The sequence below is a fragment of the Melanostigma gelatinosum genome (genome assembly GCF_949748355.1).
Source record: "Melanostigma gelatinosum genome assembly, chromosome: 6".
In the NCBI taxonomy this organism is placed as follows: Eukaryota; Metazoa; Chordata; class Actinopteri; order Perciformes; family Zoarcidae; genus Melanostigma; species Melanostigma gelatinosum.
In genome coordinates this window covers 13,439,974-13,466,780 of record NC_136639.1, presented here as the reverse complement: position 1 = coordinate 13,466,780, position 26,807 = coordinate 13,439,974, and the positions used below count along the sequence as shown (strand labels likewise).

Genomic DNA, 26,807 nt, shown 5'->3' with positions numbered 1-26,807 from the left:
GCCTGCCCACTCTTCAGGAAGCACGATTTGCCTCATGGTAAAATGAAAATAACCGGGGGGGGGCTTCTGCTGCAGTTAAATGATATCCTGAAGATAAGGTCATGCTCGAACTCTACACCACTGACAGCTATCTTAGTCAAAGCCTTTTAATAAGCTTATGAAAGGTGCTGGTTAGTAACTGCAGGGAGATTGATGATAATGATTACACAGGCTCGTGATTAGCTGTACATTTCTAAAATAAAGCTATTTTTCGTCAGCTGATGTGTGGAGCAAGTCATTATTCAGCTTCATATGAATCTGTAGCCACTCAGACATTCATGATCAATAGCTTCCTGTGTCAGTACAGGCCAGACAAACGGTCCTGAATTATTAACTGATAATATATGAGCAGGTAATTACATTTCTACAGAGAACAGTGTGATATGTCCTAAAAATAAGTATCATACTCCATGAAAGAAACTCGCGGCTTTGGGTGTTAGTAGAGCACTGCAGTAAAACATTCCCCCGGTTGTATGTTTGTTCCTGTAAAATTCCTCTAAAAGTAAAACACATCTCAGAAGCATCAATATGCACTCAGTAAAAAATAGCATGGTTAGCTGTAAGCAATATCAATTCAACCCAGCATTAGATACAAACGCCAGCCTAATTTGTTGTTGGTGGAATATTTAAGTACTGAATATAAATGAACCATTGTAATGTTAGCTGTACCTGAGCTCTCCCTGCAATATCAAGTCTGCCCTAAAAGAAAATCATAATTCTGTGGATAAGAAAAACATCTATTTCTAGGATAAGTATTAAACAGCTTTGGGGATTATCTATATTTTGAGTATCTGTATTTGCAAGAAGCTGCTTACAGTATGATCCCATCCACATTCAGTGATTGAGCAAAGTTAGGCTGATCTCAAAATCCCACATTAACATTTTAAATATGCACCAAGACAAAAAAGGTTCTCACCCTGAGAATGAAGGAACATTTCCCTGATTTTCACTAAAGAGGAAACTGAATTCCACCTTAAGTAATAAAGGTGGCAGCATATTAATTCTGTAATGAAGTAGTCATTCTGAACATTTCCATCCTCTTGGTGCTCACTGCCTCACTGATAGAGGACCTACAACACATTGCCTCTCAAAAGGGCCGCTATTACAAACACCTTCGCGGAAGAGGCTCACTGATGCTTGTCATGAGATGTGAGAACAGGAGAGGAGAAAAATGTAGTCGAGCCGCCTATAAACCCAGAGTCATGCTTGAGCTGCAGACCTTGGAGCAGCATCATGCTCACATTGTGGGCACTGTGTGTGCGTAGTGTGGGAGCTGCTGGCCTATGCGTAGTGTCAGGACTGACTGATGGTTGCAGCTCTGGGGTTCCCCATTACCCAGAATGCAATCTGCTCAAGAGGATGTATTGGCTGTAAAAGGCTGCAAAGACAAGAAACTCCGTCACGAGATGCTGGCAGATGGACTGAGAGCCTGTCTCATTAAAATTGCACACAGCCACACACGTGCATGCCTCTGCCTCTTGCTGCTTTATGCCGATAGTTTACTTTGCTGTCCTCCGCTGACGTTACCCCAAAATGAACCTTCGTTAATGTGCAACGTGATCTTGCTGCAGTTGCAACGCTTGAGATACCGCAACAGTAAGATCGCTTGCACTGAGCAGAAACAAAACGTAAAGCAGAACACTGGACAGCATGTGGGGGAAAGCAATGAAGGGGACTTGAAATAAAACAAGAGACGACATGCCAACTGTGGAGTCAGGCTCCGGCTCTCTCGCTGCTTTCTTACGGAACTGTTGTGCGGCAGACAACATAATTAGGCTCGTTGTAGACTCATCGGTCTCCACACTAATATTAGTCCTTTCAAACAAGAGCCAGCACACTCTAGTAGCAATGTGTAAGGACTATAAATCAGGATAGCGCTGCACATAATCCATTATAGCTAGTGCAACCAGTAGTTATACAGACATTACATTTAGATTTCATTTAACCAGTCACAAAATTGTGTTAAATATTAAGTCTGCAGAAATGTATTGTGAGGAGCTTCCGTCACATCAGGGATTGAAATACCGTGACTACGGTAAATGTATCTGAACAGAGGATGGGAGACAGCAGCTTATAAAGAATTAATGATAGGATACACCCACAACAGTTGAGAGCTTCCCAGTGTACGCAATAAGGAATCAAGATACAGGAACGGAGCTGAAATGGTACATACGCTTTGTCGCTCCAGCTAGTAGGGTACGAGCACTGTACCTTCAACATTGGTACATTGTACTCATGTACTCTTACTGACTCGTATACCACTTTATGGCAACTTGACGTTAACTTCTTGTGAGTTGAGTTTAATAAGCCGCCAAGCTGCAAACATGTTAAATCCATCCTTTATCACCAGCTGCAGTGTATGCGAAAAACAGCCATGGGACAGTTACAGTAGCAGCCAATAGCATCATGTTGTATATTAACTTTGTTACATTCAGAAAGTAAAGAGCATCTGATGAAAATAAAACATGTTTTCAAAGTCAGTGTTGGAACTGTAATAGTATTATTAAGTGTATGCAAGTACCTGTACTTGGTCTGAAAAACAGTGGCGTCTCTGACACATACCATCAAAGTGGACAACTTTGAGATTGTATCCTCTCCGACTGCTGGCAAGGCATTTCTTGATGCATACTTTGAGGATGCATATTCATGAACAGTATCACAAACAGAGGTTTTGCAAGATTGGAAGTGAGGCGATCACGCCTCAGGCGATGGAAAAGATTCACCTAGTTGTACCTCAACTAGAGGGAACTAGCGATAAAGACAGGGAGGGCAGTGCGTTTTTATCTGAGGTCACCCTTAAAGCTGCAAAACGTCCCGTTGGCTGCTCAAAAATGACAGCTAGGTCGAGGTCAGGGCCATGGGGACACAACAGGGTCTTTACAACATAGAATAAGTAAGAGTGAAGTTCAACGCAAGATTATTTGACGGGTAGAATTTGCTTGGCTGAAACAATAAACCAGAAAAGACATGTGGTTATCACTCCTACACCTTATTCACTCCTTTTGATGTCCTCTTCCTGAAGTTTAAATTCAATACAATATCATCAGAGGCAGGTGTAGACGAACAAAGGCAGGATTAGACTTAAACTACATCATCAGGGTAAATGCTTCTGCTGTACAAGCTGTTCCTTGTTAACACAACTGAAATACATTGATCTACTTCATTCACCCATATCTAAAGCTCATTTTTCTTATCTTGTCATATTAAAACCATTTCATGTGTTGGCTGGTTCTCCTGGCAACAAATGGTGAAATGGTTTGTGCAGCCTGGAGAGAGACGAACAATGCCAGCACGTTATGTGGTTGTATCAAATAAGCTCCCAAATGGCTCTTTGTGTGTTGAACACCAGACAAGTGAGGGATATCTCCTCCTTACTCCCATCAAGCAATGAGGGAAATCCTCCCTCAGAGGTATGTACTGTGAGGGCTCAGCTGGAGAAAAACCAGCCTCCAAGCATCACAAAAAGAACAGAGAAGCAACAATAGATGGTAAATGGCTATCCTGAATATAGATAAACATATACTGTGCAACCTATAAAGTAAACAAATGAACTCAAAGAGAACGCGTTTAATTACAACAGAAATAACTGTTCTCACTCAGTAAAAGCTACAGTACGGTGAAATACAGTACAATACCGTCATAAGGTGGGCTACCACATGTACATAACTCCATGCACTAACCATCGGGCTTTACGGTAACAGACAGTGACCATAAAGGGCTAAAAAGTAGTTGGACAACTTTTTTCAAATGTTTAGCTGCCATTGCTGACTGTCTTTAAAGGCAGATTATTTGTATTAATTTACAGGATATCCATACTTACATCTCTTCATACTGAGATAATTATGTAATAGCAACAGGTCCTTTGATTGGCTGTGAGAGCTGTCCATTTCCAGTAGCTCTGGTTCCCTCACGCAGGCACAAAAAGGTTCCTTTTAAAACAAAGGGATCATCGGAAGAAGACAAAACGCTTGGAACCAGATGCACCCCACCCCCCCCCCCCCCCCCCTTTGTTTCTGACTTGCCAACCTTGCCCCCGGGTTCATAAATCACTATGATGCATGGACCGGGGCTGCTGTGTCAGACTACCTGCAATCTCAGCACGCACTACATTACACAGTGACACTGCACTTTAACTGGAAATCAGACATCAGCCCCCTGGTTTGACGCCTCACTAGTTAAGGTGACTGTAATGACGCGATGAACACGTCAGTCTGCACGTTGAGGTCTTACTTGGCTTCAGCTCAGTTATATTTAGTTTCACTTCCAGGTTCACTGGATCTGAATGTTTGATAATTCCATAATGCATAAGCTTTTCAGAAAAGACGTTTCCTGAAAACACTTTGCAGACAAAACTGGAAACCGTCTGCGTCATTTATAATTCATGTCGGGTTTTTGGTGAAACAGACACCACAACGGCTTCCCGCGGAAAGTTACTTCGATTTAACAACCCAGCACTTCTAGCAAGGGAGCCTCGACCGATCGGTTAATGGAGAATCCCACCAATCCTTCTGTTGGCCTGCTGCAAGACAGCAGCAACATGTGGATATCCTGGTAGTACAACGTGTAAAGACTTCAACTGTTGTATATATTAAAATTAAGAAATTGTCTTTTCTGAACACTGACAAAACAACCTGCGTTACAACACTCTTGTTATTACGACATTATTGCTCATATTTAATTCAATCCACTATATTTCCTGATATTTTACAGTTTCTCCCTCATAATGAGCCGTCTTGACGGACTCTGGACAGGTGAGCGTCAATGCTCATTATTCCGGGGAGACAGGTAGTCGGGCAAAATGTACAGGAGGGAGCATGGCAGCTTATTTGGATCTGTCGTCATGGTGACTTCTACAACCACTAATGAGAGCCCTAAATCTGTCAGTATCCAAACCGCTGTCTGGGAGAGTCTCTGGCGTTGCCTGTTGTTGCTGGCTGGCCTTTCCACCTTGCAAGACATAACTGAGTGTTTATTAACAGTGTGAGAGCTTCCTGTCCTGCACTTAAAATCACAATCACTCCAGAGAAGGGGGGAAACCCTGTTTAGCAGAGGGTGTCGAGTTAATATCTTTTATACTGGTGCAAAGAGTAGATAAACTACTTACCACAATGGGAGAAATAGAAATGTGGAATACGAAAACATGCCTGCTGCTGCGCCACTGACCCCCTCAAACATCACAAAGTGACATTCATCCTCCTTTTGAGTCTCTAACTTTGGTTCTTTAAAGCTACTAAATCAAATATTTATCACAAAATGCAGAAACATGTGTGAGAGTATGGGCTGCATAGAAATATACAATTCTCTAAAGTCTTTACTGACACTAAAAGCCTTGATCAGACCGCCAGTAACACTGGGATAGAGAAGTTAAGACTCGCACTATGAGTTAGTCATATGACACGAAAGTAACCAGGAGATCATAGTATTTCCTCAGAGTGTGTTAATGTTGTAGTTTAAGCCACAGCTGAATTCTTTTCATGCCTAGATGCACAGGAAATGTGCCGCATCATTCCTCGTGATTTCACACACTGAGAATGTGAGTGTGAGCCGTGAGGACGAGATGTGTGATCTAATAAAACCCTACATGGAGAGAGAGATAGAGAAGAAGGAGTGAAATGTGAGAACAAAAGAATAGAGGTGAAAAGAGAAAAGGGGGTGGGCAAAACAAATATTACATTTACTAACAGAGGCACATATAAAGATAGGAGTGGACACCTAAAGATAGCGGACAAATATAAGATACAACAGCATAAGACAGTTCAGTTCTTTGAGGATGGTAGCGTCCTGTGTGCCAGACAGCGACAAAGCAATTGCTTTAATTTGGTCGGCTAAATAAAGCTGTCCACGCCGTCTCCCCACATAAAACTCAAAGCTGTTGAGGTAACAGGAAGAACAAGCGGAGCTCCTACCGGTTCGATCTCGGATGGCCAGGTTGTTCCCTTTCTTCAGGATGATATCCAGCTGGTACATGGCTGGACTGGGAGGCTGAGGTGGGGGCTCTGCATTACTGGGTCCCGCTATGTTGATGCCCTGTAAAGAGAAGACGTCACATCAGTCATACAGGTTTACCGGTGCAGTACAACTTACTCCAGCATCTTGACTAAAATAAACTTCTGTTTGAGGAGAGAGGACTTAAGAGTACATACATCAAGGAGACATCCGTGGAGAAAATATGAACACAAACTAAACCACAAAGTAGATCAAAAATATCCAAGAGACTGACAAGGTCGAAAGAAAGAAACTCCTCAAGCCTTGGAAAGGCAATTCATAACATAAAACGTGTACTCATAGCGAGCGTGCCACCTCCTTGGGAAGCTTCTGAGTGTCAGACTCATCTCTGTGGCTTTACATGTCACACTGCAGCCCTGAGGTCAGTGCTGCGCCCCAATAACTCATTACAATTTCATGTAATTGTATATCAACATGTTTTCCATCCAGAATAATGTCTGACTGCCCTTAAACATAAGCGGACCGTGGACTATTGTCAATGGAAATCCCTGCAATAACGGTGAAGGAGAGATAACTCCACCCAGTCTGTATTTCTATGTGCAGCATGATGGTGTTCCGTTCTTCCACTCTCTAGGGACAGCCCTGAGGCTACCGGTTACCAATAGTGAGTCCATGCTTGCACTGCAGTCCAACGGTTATCTTGGGCTGCCCTCTGGAACTCCTGATATGATCATTTATAATGAATGTTCTTATCTTTTCAGACACTACCTGAAACGAGCCGGCATTTGTAGCGAAGATTGTCGGCGACAGTTGCATCAATATAGAAAATGTCTTTAAAATACTACTACTGTTCGTAGTATCTCAGCACTGGAAGCCCGCTGACACCTGCCAGAGGGTATTATTACCACTGTTCCCACATGAATAATTCATCAAACTTATGATTATGGATATAGTGTGTGTAAGTCACTGTAATTGAGATGTGAGTGGATACAACCAATAGGATTGGACAACAGTTGCTGAGGTCTGACCATGTAACATTAGCCGTTTTATCTACGAACGCAACTGAACGACAGTGACAGACCATCACAGAGTCGGGTCACATCATAACCCACAGCGATTAGGAAAAAGAGGGTAATCCCCTGACACACTAAAAGCGTGCACACACACGTTATAGGGAGCACAAGATTTGAAATGGATTTGCAGATAATGCAAGCTCTTTGAATGAAAGCATAGATAAAGTCTGTCTATTTCATCTGGTTGTTTGTTTGAGCAAACAGCCTGCCCAGTAACAACTGTTGAAACCATGTAAAGAAAGACCGAAGCCAGCAGTTAGAGAGTACGGTTACTTTACGTTGCATATCCAAACCTATGGGTAAGAAGGGCGTCACCGGTTGGGCTGTACAACAAACAGCACATATAAAGGAGTGTATTGGTAGGTTACATCTTTTAGAGCCACTAGAGTAAAAACTGAAGCCGCAGTAAAAACACGTTAAAGCTAGTATTGACAGAGACATAATGACCATCGCCCTGGTCCATCCTTAGAGACACACTCTGCCCAGAGGATTCGTATCCACTGTGTCCCCTGAATCCAGACCTCAGCCCTTTCCTCTGTACACTGCACAAAGATTATTATTTATTCTCATTTAAGATGTGCGTACTAAAGATAAAATGACCCTCATCTAATAGACAAATGCAGCACGGTCACTGGGATGAAATACCATTCAGCAGCACGATGTAAACACAGGAAAGAAAGGAGTTCCATTACAGTTGCGTGTGGCAGCGACCCAGTGAGAGTCAACCATCAGAGCACTTAAGGTTTACATTAAATAATCCCTGGAGAACTACACTGGAAAGTGCTCTGTGGATTTGGACACGAGCCTTCAGCATTTCACAGAAAACGCTTCCGACAGAACCCATTAAAATATCAATCAATATCCTTTTCCATTAACTTAATACTACTTTGAAACGGGAGCTCAGGATCGCGTTGAAAATATTGATGGAGACATCGCATCCTTCCATCACCAGGGGGCCGTTTGCATACATACGTGATTCACATGCACAATGAATTCATGATACATATTCATACACGCACGATGAATCGGAGAGCGGAAAGCTGGTCCATCAGTAAGTAAGACGGATGATGCATCACACTTAAAAGGATGAGAGTAAAGATTCAATAGGATATTCTACACCAGCAGACACGAGCTGCTGCTGCCAGCAGTCTGAGAGGAGGGGCTGTAAAAGGTTCAGGAGTAGATTATCTGGATATACTGCACCAGTCTGAGCTCCGGGACACGTTATGAAGCCATAAAAACTACTTAAGTCAAACCGCTTCGCTTCTATTGACTCTGTTCCACTCAACTTTAATTTGAGTCACGCTGTACATTAACAGCTCACAAAGGCCCGGCACACAATGCCACAGCTTGAGCAGAGCAACTGTTGTAGTGGAAAAAGTAATCCGGTCGTAAGAGAAAACTAGCGGCAGGTTTCGGTGTATTTTACAGCTTTGACATCTTTTCACTGACACATTTGTGCAGCAAAATGAAACTGAATCCATGACCGTCGGATGTATTTTGGGTTCATTTTAACAGATGCTCCTGAATCTCCATTGTTCAGTCAAAACTCACAAAAAGAAAGCAAGTTCAGTGTGGCAATTGTCGGCAGACTAAGTTGGTCATCTGGCAGCTTTAAAATGTTCCATCTTTTTTACCAAGCTAAAAATAGGCAATAGAATCCTTTCCCATTGCCTATAGACTACAATAAAATGTTACATATTGTTTTGTGTCTGTGCATCAATCACTTTAAATTCAATTGTGTAGACTGACAAATATGATTAATTGGAAACAATTATGTTCTGGTCAATGGAGTCTGGTAGCTTTGTAGTGGCTGCTTCTTTTCACTTTGAATTAAGAATATATTTTTGACCAAACCAGTGATTGTTGGGACAGTGGAAAGTTCAACAGAGACGGTTTTGATGAGTTTTTTTAACCGCTATCCACAGGTAAAATGGTGTGCTGGAGACCGGGCTGTGACTACTGCAGATTAATTTGTCTCAGGATTTAATGCCAACAATTGAAGAGAAGAGCCAGATGTCAGTGGGGTTCTCTTGCATTGGGAAAGAAGACTTCTGACTGTGCTGATCATTGTTTAAGCCTTTCTTTGAGCAGCGCCCTGCAGTTAAAGCTTCACTGCTGCTTGAAAGAAGTGAAATGGCCCACTGGAGACTTTCCTCAAAGTTCCCATTTAAAATTGAAAAGGGGCAAACAGATAAGTAACAGCTGCTGCGTAAACTTTCTTTTTGGAGTTATTAACCAGAGTCATATTTCGTCTCCTGGATTATATGTCATGACAGTGGTGTCTTCATGGAGGAGGAAGCCTGTATTTAGCCCTGGGCTCTGTGTGGAGCCAGACACTCATTTCTCAAAGAGATGGCAGGTCATTTCCAGGCTCTGCAGCCCCTTGCATAATGATAACCTGTCCCTGCTTTGCTCATTAACAAGGCAGCGTGACAGTTATTTCTGTTAAGAGATGCCACTTCCCGCTACCAAACATAAAACCTATTTTTTGTCTCTATCCGCTTTGACCATCCACTCTCAAGTCCAAGAATCCAGTCACCTTCAGTTCTTTTCATTTACAGTTCTCTTTCTGTGAGGAATAACTCAATGTCTTTGAATTGCAAGTGATTGTTAGTTTGCTTTTGAGTGTCATATCAAGTACTGTCCGTAATGTTGAACCAGATCATCACATGCAGTCCATGTCAGGCAGCACAAGAGAATACAAAGCATCTTTTTAGAAAATGGATTGTGAATGTGTGCGAGCAGCAGCAGCGTCGCTGCAATGTGTTGGTGAGCTGAGCTTACAGGAGATGTGAGTTCAAAAAAGAAAGACGGATACAGAGTGTAGAGTTCTTAGCAAAACATGGACTTCCAAGTATTTATTTACTGAAGTCAAAGGTAAAGCCGTGTGCTTAGTTTGTGGAGAACAGATCGCAGTGTTTAAGATTTACAATTTGAATCGTCATTACGAGACGAAACACAGAAATACAAAAACTTGACTGATGCAAAGCGGACATCTGAGGCTTTGTTAGCTAAGCTGCAAAAGCAACACGCGCAGAACATGTTGGTTCACTTTGGATCGACTACATATGTGAACAAACATTCTCCGTGATGAAGTTTAACAAATCCAGATCTGCTCTCACTGACTATCACACATTCAGCCTGACTTTAGTGCACTCCTTCAAGCCCAACACAGACTAGATTTCTTCACTGAAACATGTTAGTCAATCCTGCCAGTGTTTTACTATTATATATGGAGCTTACATATGTATATTTGTTTGGATCATTATTCCTGCTGCAGATCTTTCAGGTGGAGCTTATTTTAACTTATTTATAGACACTGGGTAGTTGGGAAAGGTTTGGAAAAATGATAATGTTTAAACTAGTAACTAAAGCTGCCAGACAAATGTAGTGGAGTAACAAGTAACTAATAATTTCCCTCTGAGAGATGTAGTGGAGTGGAAGTACAAAGTTGAATAAAATGGAAATACTCAAGTAAAGTACCTTGAATTTGTATACAAGTACATTACTTAAGCAAATATACGAGTTGTATTCCACCACTGATCATAGCATTTACTCTTACCCCTCACAGCTCATCAAAACCATAAGAGGTGGAATAATAGAGTTCAGTCTATTGGTCCGGCCCTCCACATCAGTCCCTGTTTCTCATGTGGCCCCTTGGGAAAAATAATTGCCCACCCCTGCTCTAATGGATTGATTACTTTGTATAAATAATCAAAGAATGATCATTTGCAGAAGTCATTAAGAGTTAATTTTAGCCAGTTGAAATATAACTTACTCCTGGGCTTCACTTTTTAGTGTAACCAATGTGAACAAAAGAATAAGCTCACACAGTCCATTTCATTCATTATTATATTCCCTGAAAACCAAGACCAGCTCCTCAAAGGCCTAACCTGATCAGTTTAGTTTCAAAATAAAATCGATGCGCTTATTTAATGACTCTGGCCCCTGACAAGTGCCTTCTTTGATGTCTGGATGAAAATATGAAACGGAACCGTAAATATGTTTCAATAAATGCAACCGAGCCTGCAAACAGGAAAGCCCACAAGTAGATCATTTTCAATTAATAATAAAAAAAACAAGGAACTTGAAATGTAGTTCATAGAGCAGATGTCCATCAAGGAGGTGAGACTCCTGAAGTCTGGAGATCTTGCCTAACCTCAGAGTTTGTTTCCTTGTGGAAAAGGATCTAGGTCTGTTCCAGGCAAAAACATTAGACGCTGGATGAGTGTTGCTATGCAACCACTAAAAAAATAAATCAATAAACTTCACAGATGGCGATAAAAAATATCCCCCGTTTTCTGTGATGAACACAAAAATAGTGTAATGTGTGTAGAAAAGGTGTGTGTTTTGATATTTCACAGGCTAATAGAGCGAATCCATTATTCATCTTTATGGACTTTCTCAGCCACAGAGCCTCTTCCCAAGCTTCTCCTGCACACGGTGTGCTGTCATCGATCAAACAGAGAGCTAAAGGTTTCAAAGATAAAGGCATGCAAGCAAAGCACCATGCACCACACACATACATGCACAGGGAAACACAAACCGATTTCAATGTCATTACGTATTAATAGAACACAGTTCGTAATGAACACCAGCAAAGAATATAGAAGAAAATAGATTCCGGTGCTTTTTGTGACAATTGCTGCTAGATGGCACTACGGCAGCACTGCCGGCTTTTTTTTATACTGAAAATGCCAACGAGTCTGTGGCCATGGCTGTATGAAGAGGAAAATACAAACACTTTAACAGCCCTAATTTAAATCTGCATGTCCTAAAAGTTGTAAAATTCACTAATGCTAACAGCACAAGATAATAAAAATCTAAAATAGTGTCAGCTGTTGGCTATTTCCTAACATGCAAGGCAAAAGCACAGCACCTCTGATTATACATCTACTGTGTGGTCTATTGCACATCTATTCAACGTTATGCTGCTCTGGAAAGTGGGGCAAAAAGTTAAATAGTTATAATAGGACGCATATAATATTTTTCATTGTTCAACACAGGCCGTATCTGTAGAGCGATTACCTATAAGACAGTTAAAAATTAATTTAAAAAAATGAGTTGAGCACTTTTTAGGCGGACCTTTGACTGGTGTCCTTTGATAATACGGTGGTCATATTCAGTCAAAAATGGCGGCACATACCTCATCTGCTTTACACTTCTTGCAATAACACTGCCAATTAACTTTCACTTCTTGTCAATTTAAGTTCTTTGCCAACAGCACAGATGTATGAACACAGATGCAGTGCATAGACACCTGTGACCACAGACACACAGGGATAGGAAGGCTGTTGAGGTCCGTCAGTGAGGCCTGTTGAACTGCTAGAAATGTAGCTTTGATGTAGGCGATCTAATTATAGGACATATGTGGGAGGTGAATGGTGAGGAAGAAGAGATTGAGCTTAAGGTTGTTTCCAGCTGTATGTTATAGCACACTACAGTATATTTCTCCCGCAAGACCCTCCACAAAAAGTTTCGAATGAAGTGAAGCGATAGTGACGTCATTTTAAGTCAGACCCTTTTAGTTCTTTTAGGGCGCTTTCACAAGCCAACATTTTGTCCGTTTTAAGCAAACTTTGGTGCTGCTCAACCACTGGTGTGTTTAGGCATCTGTGAACCCAATAATCGTACTCTGGTGCGGACCACCATCCGCAAGCGGTCTTGGACCTTTTCTAAGCGAACCAAAATGCAGGTCGCCTGCGCGGGCATTTGTTGAGATGGACACAGCAGGTAAACTAAAGGTCCGGTTAACATGAGTGGCAGAGGACTTTGACTTCTGCAAAGTGCCATGTTTGTTTGACATCTTGGCTGTAGAGAACATTCAGAATGTACTAAATAAAGTCAGTCACGATAAACTGGAGGGGAAGGGATCCGCAAACTATTTTTATTTGGTCTGCTTTAATTTTTGCACTGTGAAATGGAACCAGACAAAATAGAAACAAACTACCTTTTTTAGTTACTGTGACTTTGTATTACACAATATATCATCCTTAGGTAAAATATTAAAGATATTAAATATTTTTTTTAAAAGTTGCAAGTATCATGTGCTAGAGAATTTGAGCATCACATTACATGTTATTGAAACTTGTGAAATGTACCTGTAAACATAACTAAAACTGCACTATTGGTCATCTACCACGAATACAAAGTCTGACCTCAAATGAATAGTCATACAGTAAACTGATTAATGTTTCACTTAAAACCCACACATTGCTGACTGAGCCGTATTTCCAGTCGGACAGTTAGTCACAGATGTCTGTCAGCAACTCAATGAAGTCACTCCATCTGATCAATGAATCGCCTTTATTCTCATTTTTCATCACAGTAGTCTTCTCTCTCCTGCTCTCACAAAACCACCTTTCCACTGCCATGTATCTGACTAAATATTTGATTCATTAGAGTTTGCAAATTATCACGTTTTTTGCACAAACCGCTGATCGAGATAAATATGCACTCTCACAGTGTCACGTCTTGAAAAATGTTCTCCATTCAACATTTCTAGCCAAATAAGCTGCTGCATTAAACACAGTATCTCAGGACCATTGCTGAGCCTCTCCGGAGTCTGTGCAGCCTCGTAATGTGAACACAGAGCCAGTTCAGACAGTCAGTCAACAGCCACTTGGCTAGATAATGAGGTACCTTTAATGAGGTACCCGTGTTATTTTCCTAGTAACAGTCTAGAAGTGCACGGCCCCTTCTAGCATCATAGATAAAGCCAGTCTGAGAGTGGGCTAACAAGTCTCTTGATGCAGCAGGTGTAATAACACTTACCTGTGTGCTTGAATACGTGACAGTTACATTTTTGGCAGACTATGTATTGGGACATACTAAATAGTTGTTTGCCATACTCAGTAGTATGGTAGTACGGCCATTGGAACGCACAGAACAACTTTGGTAGTTTTAGCTGGAAAAATCATCATCAGCTAGCCGGCGGGTTCGGAGACTGCATCTCGGCCAATGCGTTGCGCCTCTTATGCTCTCCACACTGGTATCACGTTCAAACAGACTTCGGTTGAATGCAGGTCACTCACTACTGCTAACGCGGCTAACGGCAACCAGAACACTTCTTATGCCAAAATCTTGTCCCGTTGCCTACATATTCTATGTGAAGGCAGCATCTCTTTATAGCGATTACCCAAACACGAACCTCTCAAATATTTGACATTCATCTGGCAGATGTGAGCACAATGACTTTACGAGGAATTAATAACTAAATTAGCTTTTAATGACCAAGTGAGTGAAAAGTGAAAATGTCTTTTCAACAAAGATGTGCAGTGGTGAAGCCTAAATCCACACATCAATCACCATCAATTTCCATAGACTTCCTCACCAATCTGCTTTTATCTAAAGGTATTCTGAAGTGACACAGCAACACTCACAGTAGTCCCATCCACCTGTGGTCAGAAGCAGTTGTGACCCCTAACCTAACATCACGACATCCGCAGAGTTCTCTAACGAGGACAATGTTGAGCCTAATGCAGGTGGACACACACCGCGCCTTTTATTGCCTTATAACACAATGCTGGTACGTTTACAAATGCATAACTAAACACCATCTTTTTTTTGGATTGGATCGTGTACAATGTAGTCCCCAAGTGTGATAATATATAATCCCTGACTGTTATTTTCCGTTACATTTGCATTCAAGTGAGCTTAAACAAGGAGAGGAAAACGACATCAAAAAAGACTGACACAATATCTGTGTGTCACTTGACAACTTGTCTGAAGTCATTAAAATTATGAAAGTGAACCTAAGGCTGCAGTGTGCCAACAGTAAATGCAATTATGTGCGCGCGTGTGTACCATTATGCAACATCTTCTCTTTAAATTGCAGCAATGCTGTGGTGAACTGGGGGACATGGTGGCTGTAGTTCAAAGCCTGGTTCATTTCCAATAAACATGTCGTCACATCTGGCCAGTGATTCGTGACTCTGTAGTCCAGTCAATGCATTGAGATTGTTTATTCAGACCAGAACATCTTATTGGATGCAGAGGGAAAGACTAGGGCAGTAAGAGTAAGACAGTGACTATCACTCTCGATGAACGCTCAAGGCTGTGTTTAAGTGCAAAACAAACACAATGTTGAGGTTTAGTTGCTGTACGCACTTTTATAAATTATATGGAACAGCTTATTAAGTGTTAGCATTTTTTATAAGCAGAAGTAACTCTTTACAGTCAAAAGACTGTGAATGATATTTTAGAGGAAGTAAAGCTGTTTTTCAACCTTTTCTGAGCCACGGTACATAGTTACAAAATGACACATTGATGCATACTACAGCATATATGCTGACACACTAATTACAAGTCTCTCACTTTGTTGATCCTTACTCAGTGTGAGCCCAGCCTGTTTAGATATCCTGGCACACACGGAGCTCTTCCTCAGTCTCCGCCTCCGTTAGTTTTTATAGCAGTCATGCTTTTCAAGCACATCTCACACTAAGCATAACTGAGCCAGTGCAGCCGGATCCCCGGTGAAAGTGAATCCAAACGAAAGATAACTGGCTGTATCGCCTCGAGCTCACCGGTTTTTCTTTTTTTGACCACCACCCATACGAGGCTTCTCATCTGTGCACAGATGCAGTGCAGGGTAATAAACACTCTGCTGCATCTGACAGCTACACAACAAAGCCAATCTCCATAAATAATGAAGAGGAAAGATCCTTCACCAAGAAATCAACAGACTGAGGAGAAGGAGGCGAATACGACTGGGCGGTGAGGAACGAGCCAGTGAAGGTAAAGCCAGTTTGAAAGAGAAGTTGAAACAATGATTGTGGAGAACTAGCTGGAGAGGTTATGACGGCCCGAAAGATGAACATTACATTATATAGATTTAGACAGACCAACAAAAAAACCTTTTGCTACGGACACAGAGACAAACCAATCGCCTCAAAAAAAAAAAAAAAAAAAAAAAAAAAAGGAAATGTCTCACACACACACACACACACACAGACACACACACACACCACACTGGCTGCAGAGCATTAGCAGCTTTATGCATTTGCCGCCTCTGAGGATTCGGTGCAGTGACAACGGAGCAGGGAGCGTCAAGTGTTGCCAACATCACAGACAGAAAGGCTGGTCGCCCCGCTGACAACCCGACCTGTCAACAGACCATTCTGAGAGCACGCTGACACGCCTCACACAGTGAAGAGATTCCAGGCCTCCATTTGCTGACTCAGCAATTTCACAGCAGAGCAGAACTAACTCCAAAAAAATAATGCTGATGTGCTACATAGAGCTGGAGCGAGCCATAGAGCTGGAGCGAGCCATAGAGCTGGAGCGAGCCATAGAGATAGATAGAAAAGCCAATGAGCTTATTTCAAATGCCCTCCTGCGTGTTGCATTTTCCCTGTGAACCAATATACCAATAATATACTGAAGAAGTCTTGCAGAGCCAGACGTGGAATTACCTTTTTTGTCTTGTGGTACGCTACACCTTCTATACATACTGGACACTTTTTCTCATTTCTTACTTTTTCGAGAGAGATTTTTCCCTTTTTTTGCCTGTGTTGGCCTGTAGGCTGCCATGTGCTATGAGATGCCCACAGAGCATAAACCTGACTGTGTGACAAAGCATGGCCTCTCATCAGCAGCACCTGCTGTCTTGAGCTGTGCTGCTGGAGTACAGATATGGTATGAACATCTTTTCTGTTCCTACGCCGTGCATTGCATGAATCCAGTAATTCTATTTCTGTCATGCAAGGTTTTAATTCATGTGCATCAGCTCCTACAAATAATCTCAAACAATGTGAAAGCTTTACATGTTACGGAAGAACAATTCTTGTAAAAGAATATCCGGTTGATCTAACGCACAACAGAAGCAGTGGGAACTGCCGTATTCAGGAGAATGAGTCGCGCTTACAGCACAGCTTGCTCTGTAAAAGGTTAGGAGAAGAAACACTGACCAGATGGGCTGGCATCACTGCGGTGGTCTTTTTTTAATCTCCCAAAGATTTACAGAATATTGTTTTGTGAATTGATGAACCTAAGCTCACAAGGCACCATGCAATAAATGTCCTCGATATATTCAAATCCAATCCAATAAATCTGGATTTTCTGACAGAAAGCCATTTGTCTCTGGGCCAAGTAGCGGCATCCCAACGCACCGTGAAGATCAAAGACTGTGATACCACCTCCGCTCTGGGAAACACACCAGCTGGCAGAATGACACGAGCATGCATGTTTCACACCAGTATCTTTGATTAAAATAAAAGGCTAAGATTGCGAGGTTAGAGGAATCGTACGAGTAAAAAATTATCACTGCAAAGAGCGGGTGACGGATCTGAAGCAATGTGCCAAGTGATAAAAAGACAGAAATTATAAAAGGCAGCACAAGAGAGAAAAACAGAAGTTATCCGATGACACAGACTCAGGCCTGGCAGACATTTTTAATCTGTTTATTGGAATGAGAAATGCACGGGACTTTTTTCCACTATATGGAAAGTGTATGAGTATCCTACGTTTGAGAAAGCTCCTGCGCAATAGCGACTTGCATAACAACTCCCCATGTAGTTATACATAGGGAGGTGGTTGCAGCTGTTCTTCACTCTCAAGATAATACTGATTGTGCCATTTTATTCAACACTAAGACGAGGAAGTGAACAAAGAGAGCTTCTTTTACAAAGCTCAACTTACTGGCAATTCACCGTCATGAATGTGTTTAAATAACAGTATAAAACCAGCAACCTGCTAGCCAAAGTGGGCAAGGGGAGTGATGCGATGGACTATTATTGATAACTGTTAAAAAATTAAACATAAATATGTTAATACACATATGATGTGTAACAAATAGTGCCTATCGAATCATTTCAGATATAAAGTTATCGTTACACGGTCTCCATCTCCCTACACACATATTTTGAGTATAAATTGTGTAGTGTAACTCTTATATCTCAGCCATAGTGTGCAGCTGTAGCTAATCTATCGGATCAGAGTAAGCCTCCTCTTCTGCAGAGACATTTATAGGCTGCAAGTGTTAGCCGTTTCTGAACTCTGCTAGGCACGTTGACAGGCAGTCAGTCAAAGTTCAGAAATCATTTTAAAGTTCGGAAACTTAATTTGAAAGCCCGCAGCTACAAGTGTGATGAATGTTGTAATATAGCAGCCTAAACTAGTTGGCAATGAACCTAATTTGTTTCCCAGCTTAAGTTTTTCTTCGTTATTCAATGAACGAAAGACTCCCATAAATCCTGCACACTGTGGGGATGATGGCGATACACAAACTGGAATCTATTCTGATAAAGTCGACTGTTGATGTACAGATTGCAATGTGCTTGGCCAATTCAGATTTTATTTTATTTTATTTATTTTTTTTAATTCAGAACTGCGCCATGTTACAAAACAAAAGTGCTCCAGGTTACTGGACATATTAAATCCAACTGAGATTAAATGAAAATGTCTGTCACGCTGAAGAACTTCCACATTGACGACAGGCGTGTATAGCTGTGACATCACTGCCTGTGCCGTAAAACCATTATGCGATACGTGTGTAAATTTGACTCGTAAAAAACTGCTATATGAGACCAACCTAAAGATTAGACAAATGGCCGATGAGTCGGCGCATCTCTACAGGTGGGTTATAGCCCATCCCAGCAACGTCTGTAATGAGCTACTCCCCAAACTTATCTTCATCCTTCTGTTGAAGACGTATTTTTTTTAGGCCTACCCTGGAAGATAACATTGCACTGGTTTATTCTCCAAAAAAAAAACCTTGGAATTTGTCTATTGGATTATTGCAGAAAATAAGACGGCTTGACTGGGAGTATACACAACCAGGATGTAAAGGCAGACTACAGTCAGCATGATGACTAATTCAGCCACATGTCAGCAAGCGCCTTTTTTAAGACACGTAGGAGCGTCAAAGTTCACAAGAGCGATATCTATACTGACATTTTACATCGTAGAACAAAATGTTAAAGGCTTGTGTTGCAGACCATATTTCAGGCATCAAACCAGAATAACCCATCGACTTTGAGTCGAGAGAACTGGAAGTGCAATAATTCAAACTCCTTCACGGGTTTTAGGACTCATTCTTGCAGCTCTCGATTGGCTTTTATGCGGACTCATTTATGTACCGAAGATAAAGTATGCACAGTATTTGTAATACTACTGTAGTATGTTCAAGCCACGTGATAAAATGAATGAGTCAGTCCCATGTCAGAACCACAACACTCACTGTGTTGGGGACGGTGCACTTACTTCTAAAAACACATTAGTCCCTCCCAGGAGAACCTCAGTGTGCATTATGCATGTGCTGTAGTGGGTAGACAAGCAGTAACAATAAATACTTTTCAGGAATTCAGACAAACATTTCTGCTTTTCCTGCAGTCCGTCTTGGAATTAAGTGAAAACATGTTATTCCGTTTAGATGAGAAATTTTAGAGTGACGTGAACATGACTGTTTTTTTTTCAAATGTTTTGCCAGCAACCGATCTAGCAATATCAGTGAAGAGAGTCGCTCACATCATTCCTCTTCCCCCTCCTCAGGCTACCCCTTCCATTTCCACTCTTTTCGCTCATCCTCTATTCCTAAGTCTTCTCTTCTACCTTGCATTCTTCCTCTCACTTCTTACCATTGTCCTCATCCATCTCTCTTTTCTGCCCCCCCCCCCTCTCCCCAAGTCACAGCTTTTGTGCTCTCATTCTGAGCACGTTCAGCACCGAGCCCTTAAAACAGGAAATAGGGGAACAAGACTGCGGCTGGAGAGACGGACAGAGGGGTGTGGACCAGAGACTTCAGTCTTATATCCTCACTCATGGGAATGCACTCTTACACATTTAGCCTCTTTTTAATCATTATCCGGTCAAGATGGACGCACAAGCAGGAAGATATCGGTCTTCAACTGCGTCCACTCATCCTGATCTCTGCTCCTGACACTAATGTTTTACGTTCCCGTTTCTTCATTCCTCTCCTTTGTATCCCCTCTCTTCCTGGAGGGTGACAGTCCCATGTCATACAAGTAGCCAGCTCAAGTTCCACACTATTGGAAACTGGATACGACACACCCACTGCACCGCCACCCTGCCATCCTCCGGCCACCACACTCACAAACCAAAACATGACACCCGCACAGAGTGTTAAAAACGGCCAATCGCCATGTACAAAAAGCAGGTGCTAAGGTTTATGGAAATACTGTATGAAAATACGTTCTGCATGCAAATGTGTGAACGTGCTGAAGGGATGGAAACATTTTGCTGATGAGCGGCACATTTTCATCTCTTCATCATTCACCTCAACTGTCAAATCTGCTCTGGACTGAAACACTTTAAAGAAAAGAACGCTCTTGTACCGCCGCACTTTGTCTTGACACTCAATACACCGAAATATAAGAAGCGATAAACGTCAGCCCACAGAAATTAGTAGCTTAAAAGGAAATACGGCAGGTAGACAGTCAAAGTGTGTGTGTGTGTGTGTTTACCTACAGTAAGGCTTCGTCCCGCAGCTGAGAGAGGCAGCGCTAACATCCAGACACTGAACACGCTCCACTGTACTACTGCCTTACTCTCCCATATATGAGAGAGAGAGAGAGAGAGAGAGAGAGCGAGAGCGCGAGACACACACAGCTCCTTACCTTGCTCTCACACACACACACACACACACAGCAAAGGGCAACCAGCTGTGAGGTTCTTGCATACCCCATAGGCAGTCACTCAGCATCACAACTCTCTATTCCTCCCTCTCTTCTGCCGTCATTCACACAAACACAACAGTGCGGAGATTCTCACCGTCTATGACTAATCCTCCGGGATGGAGCAATATCACAAAAAGTTACCAGGGGCACAACCACTCGTTACAAACTCCTGTCTCACATGTCCGCTGATAGAGCTGGTTTTATCTGCACGAATCCTCTCAGGTGGATATCTGATTACATATCGGTTTAACTGAACAATAAACCAAAGCGACAGTGACGGAAAGAGAAGCGGCGATAAAATAACGTTTTTATCCAACGACGTAACATTTTCACCTGCATTAACGGGGCGGGTACAGCAGCACCATCAATTACATTTATATAACCAGAATAACAAAGTCAATTTATTGTATTTTTCAGTCTGATGATCTCGTAAAATAGCAGCACAGACATTCAAAAAACCTAATTTGAAGCTTTGAATGTTAAAAAAAATAAAATAAAATTAAAAAAATTAAAATAAAAAAAAAGACAGTCGGCATAGCTTTACCTGATATACACACAAATATAGATATACGTATAAGTATAAGGCAATTAAAATCGATCAATTGGCATTACATATTTATGAAATATACCATAATGGCTGGTAATGCAGTTATTTATACTTCCTGTATTTGACATATAGTTATAGATATCGGGAAATTCTGACAGCAATGAGCCTCGACACTTCAGCTACACTTATCCTTCTCGTCATTCTTCAAAAACATTATTTGCTCTCCCTTCCTGCAGCCGTATGTAAAGAGTTCTTGCTCTGGTGGTGTGCCTTTCAACACCAAGACGAACCTCACTTTTGAACCTCTGAAACCAATTAGCAAGACAGCCCACAGCGTTGATGCCGAGTGGGTACTACTGCTTTAGGAGATCACGCCAAAGTAGGTCAGTTTTTTTCACTTAAGTGGCAAATCAATGTTTACGAAACAATGAATTTTACAGTGTTTGTGAGAAAGGAAAATAGTCTTAAATAAATGTTCAGCAATGAGGATATTTATGCAGTCACTGTAGCACACAGCAATAAAACAAGACCTTACAGACACAATGGGGGATATCCTACAGGATAAATATGCTAAATCTGTGTATGTATGCTTCATGTTGAAAACATCCCTGCTGGCTTTGCTGTTAAGTGTCATTTATTCTCATGAGAACATGAGTAAACTGTTAATAATGTAAAGGCCAGTCTCTTCCTCTCCACCACGCTTTTCTGCCTGCTAGCTATTCAGATCACACACGTGGAGGGTGCTCCTCGCCGTGAGCCATCAGTCCAGAGCAAGAATAAGTCTTATGCTGGGAGAAACTATGGCAAGGTTCACGACACAAGTCAGAAAAGTTGATATGTTTTTGGTAAGGTGAATCATAAAAGAGCTGCTATAAAATAGTCAGAAAACACAGAGCAGTGTAGATGACTGAAACCAGTTGGAGAAAGAAGAGGATGACGGGGATAGGAAACATCAGACAGGAAAACTGTTTGACAGCAGCATAGGGTGTCACAATACTGAATAGCAGCAGAAACCAAAATTATACTGAAAAAGCGGGGTGGAAATATAAAAGACGACCTGACAGCACAAAGATAAGAACGGAAATGACACAACAGGGAGCGTATACATTTCTTGCTCTTTTCTGTAACATCTTTCTGAGCCAAACGGGGTGATTGCCAAGACAGACTGGGCACGACAGCAGGGAGGTGCCACTCTGCCTCCTGGCACAGACCGCTCTGCAGAGTCGCAACAAAACTCTTGTGGCGGCTCAGTAAAGAGAGGGAGTGATGTGTGCGTGTGTACACGTTCTTATATTACAACAGAGTCAGACCCCAGGACACGACCGCTGTCCCTTTCATGTGTGCTGTTGTATGAGGCTTGTTCAGCACTAATGTTGTCAGCAGGTCTACAGTTGCCAAGCTCATTCCAACACAACACACCTCCTCCTCACAGCCTAGGGCGGGACAGAATAACTGATCGAACATCTCTCTCAAAAAGAAAAGACAACCCTAAATCATTTGGGATGCCTCAGTGCAGTCAGTACAGAAGCGCATTTCCTTAAGCCGAAGCAAACCTGACAGGTTTGTTCATGACAAAGCAAGAACACTGGGGCTCAGTGAAGAATGACTGCATGTACAGTACAGTCTGCATGTGTGGATGCATTTGTAGTTGAGGCCGTAGTCTGTTCAGCCTCATGCTAAAACCTCCCAGCACTGCCCTTGAGGTAACTGTTTTCACACATACAATTGTGCAGTCTCTACGCCCTAATACAATGAGTTTCATGCACACACACGATAAAACATGAGACGCTTCCACCCGTGCCCGAATCTCCTGAACCCCGGAGCGCGCACCATCTGTCTGCTCATTACTCAGTGCAGAAACATACGCACACGTAAACACACAGCATAACATCACAATAAATAAATGCACACTTGATGTTTTAGCCATAGACCCTGCATAACATGACTGAGACGAGCTCTTCAAAGCCTCTGCCTTTCCCATCATCCTATCATTTATCATTTCCTATCATCTATCTATCTATCTATCATCTATCCATCATCTATCACCCTACCATCATTGTGCTACTGCTGTGGCGTTATCAGTGGAGGAAACGGGAAGAGCTACAGGGTTCATCAGTGCTGAAGTACTGATGGCCACAACCCCGCACGTCGTATCAAGCTTGTGACATTTACTCTAGAATACAAATAAATATTCAATGAAACAAATTGAATGCAACCACAGGGAGTAGACTCTGCATACTAATACAGGGGCCGACCAATCGCTATCCCGGCAGGAAACCGATGAGCTCACCAGAAGTTGCTTAGTACAAGTGGCACACACTCAACTTCTGCCCCTTTTCTGATTATTGTTCCCGTGACTTGTCACATTTTTTTCTCTCTTCCCTTTTTTCTGTATTTGTCCTCTTCTTTATTGTAACCTAAATCTTATTCCCTCTCTTTTTATCTCATCTCTTTCTTGGCGCATATGAGGTCTCAAGTTGCTGACTCAGAACCACAGGAGCATCAAAAAGCAAAGCGTCACCTTATTTGGCTGAGAGAGTGTGTGTGTGTGTGTGTGTGTGTCAGACAGAGATCTTGTTTAACCACACTCATCGGGTATGACGCATCTTTTATCTGAGCACCATATTATATATCAGGCTAGATGACTGTAAATGCCTTTTACTGAAATAGGAGTGTATTTTTCAAAATGATACGATTGCCAGCATTTTAGAGATTATGTTCGTATTTTTTCAATAGGGATGCCCAGTCCAACTTCTATCTCTGGATACTGATTCCATAATCTCAACTCATGCTCTGCCAATACTGAGGATCCATCATGCCAATAATCTCTTTATCCCAAGTTTAAGATCTGTTCTCCCCAAAGTATGTTAAGTAACATGAAGCCATGGCGTGTGCATGCGACAGGATCATTGGTATTTTAACACATTTTACTGGGGTTTAAAGTCTATTTGTGAGATCCAAGATGCTTCCTTTTCTTCGTGACAATAATTAAGCTTGTGACAGCCGTGATAAATTAAGCACAGCAGAAAGGCCTGCATGCTGATGTGAAGAATTGCTACAGTCATTAATTAGAAACGAGCACCATCAGTACTAAGACAGAGAATCATGTTCTAAAAACACAGGAGGCAAACAAAAAAATTCAAATATAAATGACTAGTAGAACAAGGACAGGAGACAATGATTCAAACTAAATGGAATTTAAAGGAGAAATAAGCACAGTGGTGATGAAATGAAAAGGGGACAGAGAGAGACGAGGAGAGCTTTGAGTCAGGGCAGAGAAAGGACCAAGAGATGTTCGAAGAGCATCGTTAGAGAACCGGTTATACGGTAGTAAAAACCCAGAGTATCAATAAGGTCCGGAGTTAATGGTTCTATCGGTACTTTAGAAGTTGAGTGAGATCTACGTGAAGAAAAGCAGCATCTCAAACGTCCTCCGTCTGTCTCTGTGCCTGTCCGAGTTCTGCTGTACTTTTTCACACTCATCGACTCCAGCTCAGTGCAGCGTGAGACACATCACGACAAAGAGATCCAAAGTGTGGCTACATTTTACTCAAATGCAATAAAACCCTCACAATACCAGCAATTTATCAAAACATTTGGTGAACACGCAGAACGTGAATGCGCAATTTGTCGAGCAGCCGTCCATCCTCGTCCACTGCAGGCAACGTTAACGATGCCATACGGAGTTTGATCATAAGATCAGGCAAATAAATTAAAGCTAATTATTTAGCTGTGACTGTATTTCAAGGACCTTGGGACTTTTTCGAGATGGTCGGGCTGAGGCTGCAGCCATGACCCAGCCCGTCACCCTCCCCCACCCCCTTATTGTCAAAGGTACAGGTCCTAAGATATCCTAAGGATACCCATCCCTAGTCATAGTCTAGTGAAATGCAGAGTAGCCAACAGAGGAGGCGCACACACATTTGGAACCAGGCCAGACAGTTCTGGGAGAATCCCCGCTACCCCTGGATCTAAAGATGGAGAAAGACAAGCGCCAACAGCAGTGAAATGAATCCATGTCTGCGTCTGTCACCCTCTTTCATGCTCCCTGTCTCTTTGAATTTGCTTGCTGCATCACTTGCTTCTTGTACTACTGCCACCCTCTAGACTGTGTTGATAGCACCAATGTGATGACAAACTGAAGTAATTGGTCACCCAAAGAAGAGCACATGAGGAGAAAAACTCTGACCTTTAGATAATTGGCTGAATTGACCTGTACTCGTTTGCCTCAAGTAGTTCAAAACCGTGTGACTGAATACAAACTGTATTATAGAACGAAACGTGGTGTCAGAGTTGCTGCCCCTTTCGCAAAATACACCTGATTGAATCCATTGGAAAACCTACAACCTCTGCCGGGTGGGTACATAAAGTATGTCTTGGTTTCTTCCACACGCATAAACAAACAGTTTTCCCTGCTGCCTAAAATCCTTTACAGCGTTCGGTCGTCTTTGACCTGCTGTTACTACAGATATGCCTGAATGTGGCTTGAAAGAGTCTTGGAAAATAACATTGTTCACGTCACAACATAATTTAGCATAATGGTCGAGTCACATTGTATTGTCGCACAATTTCTGAGAGTAATCTTAAATGTAAATGAGGTAGTTCATAGAAGTTTAAGGCAAATTACCCATTTAATGTCTCACTGAATTCTTTGTTCTTGCTGAACTCCGAATCAAACTCGGTTCCGTTTGGAAATTTCAATCATGTTTACATTGTGAGCTTGGTACATGAGCTCATCCATGCACTAAATTATACACTCCGTACTTTCCTCATGCACCAACGCTGCAATGTTCAGCAGAAAATCTGAGGATAGAGACACAACTGCCTTTCATGCATCTCCAACTCCAATCTCCCAAATATCTCGATACTGCGACATTATTGCACAGTTTTTCATAAGCGCATGACTCAGAAGATATTTCACGTGGAAAGAGTTTCAGAAGGATCTCGTAGTTTTGATTTCTCCCTGTGTGAATGTTGAACAATGGTGAGAAATCGTTTACCGCCATGATGCTCCACTGGAAATAGCTCAGCGGGACATCACATGTATTGTAACAGACACAAAAATAAATGTGCATGTTAAACAAATAAACAAATATAGCTCCAGAAATGCAAGATGAATCACATTAGACACTGTATTTTAGGACAGGCTTTTCCTTTTACAACCCGGGATTCTCCCCACACACACAATGCGTCATCACAACCTACACTCCAGACCCACAATAAAGCTGAGCAAACGTAGTTGCAGACCTTTCACAGTGATTCATCCTCTTTCATTGCAACACCCACGAGCATACGCATACTGCCACATGGTTATATTCTAACCAATGGCAGCTCATTGAACCCTTGAACTCACCCCAGTAGATTCTGAATAAAAAGAGTCTGCTTCTACAAAAGCCTTCATTTTGAAAACTGTCCATGGCCCAAGTTCCTAAAGTTTGAGGACGTCTTAGAGATGCACCAATAACACTTCTCAAACAAAGTACAAATACTTACATTTGAGTACTAGCCAACAGTACAGTTTAAACAATAACTTTGAAAACATGTTTTATTTTCATCAGATGCTCC

General features: G+C 41.9%; 1 protein-coding gene across 1 annotated transcript in view; it reads right to left on the bottom strand.

Annotated features, from left to right (window-relative positions):
- Nucleotides 1-26,807, bottom strand: part of mctp1a (multiple C2 domains, transmembrane 1a) — a gene marked incomplete at its 5' end in the record, with an annotated part of 113,626 nt that overhangs the window by 69,215 nt on the left and 17,604 nt on the right. The window contains one exon of the mRNA XM_079270164.1: nt 5,946-6,066. Within this exon, the coding sequence (XP_079126290.1) occupies nt 5,946-6,066 (121 nt within the window). The remainder of the gene's footprint in view (nt 1-5,945; nt 6,067-26,807) is intronic.